At 34.2% G+C, this 1,190-nt stretch overlaps 1 protein-coding gene across 1 annotated transcript in view; it reads right to left on the bottom strand.

Annotated features, from left to right (window-relative positions):
- Nucleotides 1-81: 81 nt before the first annotated feature.
- Nucleotides 82-1,190, bottom strand: part of LOC119587356 (ubiquitin-protein ligase E3A-like) — a 5,126-nt gene continuing 4,017 nt past the window's right edge. Inside the window, exons 2-3 of the mRNA XM_037936102.1 lie at nucleotides 331-498; nucleotides 82-198 (exon numbers count right to left, since the gene is read on the bottom strand). Coding sequence (XP_037792030.1) covers nucleotides 82-198; nucleotides 331-498 — 285 coding nt within the window. The remainder of the gene's footprint in view (nucleotides 199-330; nucleotides 499-1,190) is intronic.

Here is a 1,190-nt window from a genome sequence, read left to right as displayed (position 1 = left end):
GAACAGATACAGACAGATATCCCTTTTAAATCAGTTTGCAATCTTACCTGTGCCCCCCAAAAACCGAAGCAAATTTTCGGGTCAAAAAAGATTTAAAGGGGAGAGTCTCTGAAACCATTTGAAGCCCCGCCTAAACGCTCGAAACTGTCGCTCAACCATCTTGTTCAACAAGAAGTCAGCATAAAGTTCTACAAATTCCTGAAAGATGAAAATGCAATTATGTAAAAGGGATCTCTATGCATAGACTGTTAATTAGCTTGGGGAAAAAGTATTAGGCCAAAAGCAAAATATCAATCTAATCAAGATTTCATGAACAACAATTCAAATTACATGTTTGCTTGACTGGTTAACAAAAATGTTTCCTCCATCCGCTTTCAGGTCATGAGTAAGACTGGTACCAAAGACATCCTGGTAACCAACTCTGAAAGTCTGCATGAAGACGTCTTCCATATCTTCACCTTCGTATTCTAAAAGTTCCACAAGGCTACGATACAGTGTCTAAGAGAGGGGAAGTAAAAAATGATTACCAATATCACTTTAAGAAACCCCGGCCTAGAAAATTGAATATAAACTTGAAAAAAGATAAATTTTTCTTACCAAACATTCAAAAATTATTGGACATACTGTTTCCAGTCCGGGGATCTGAAAAAACCCCGGTTTTCTGCAAGTTTCTTTTTACTAACTGGAGGAAATGTACATCTAATTAAAAATTATTTTAATAGCCACCCCCAAAGGGAAAGCCCACCAGGGGATTGAGCATACTTTTAAAAAAGTTGGGGGTTTAACCAAAATGTTCTAGTTTCGTTGTTGCGACAAAACATAGCTGTAAAAAAAGGGGAAGTATGTAGCATAAGTAAAATATTTTAAAAAAATTAGATTTTATGCAATGCATAAAAATTTTGTAATATACTGAAAAGAATATTTTTACAATATAATAAAGAGAAATGGCTTAGTATAAAGAAATCATTTATCTAACAAAGATATTTATTTCTGCATCAATCAATATCTTATTAAAATTATGAAGTTTGAGGGAGAATATTTCATAAACATAAAAATAGGGAGATCACGTAAATCTTACATGCACCTTTTTTTCTAAAAATGAGAAACAAAAAAAAAATTAGGGGGGGGGGAGTGGAAAGTATGAGAGACAGGGGGGGGTGGAAGAATGAAGGAAATGGGGAGAAATGAAA

This window comes from Penaeus monodon, chromosome 22 (genome assembly GCF_015228065.2).
Source record: "Penaeus monodon isolate SGIC_2016 chromosome 22, NSTDA_Pmon_1, whole genome shotgun sequence".
Lineage (NCBI taxonomy): Eukaryota > Metazoa > Arthropoda > Malacostraca > Decapoda > Penaeidae > Penaeus > Penaeus monodon.
Note: the sequence above shows the minus strand (reverse complement) of the source record. Positions and strands in the feature narration are given on the sequence as shown.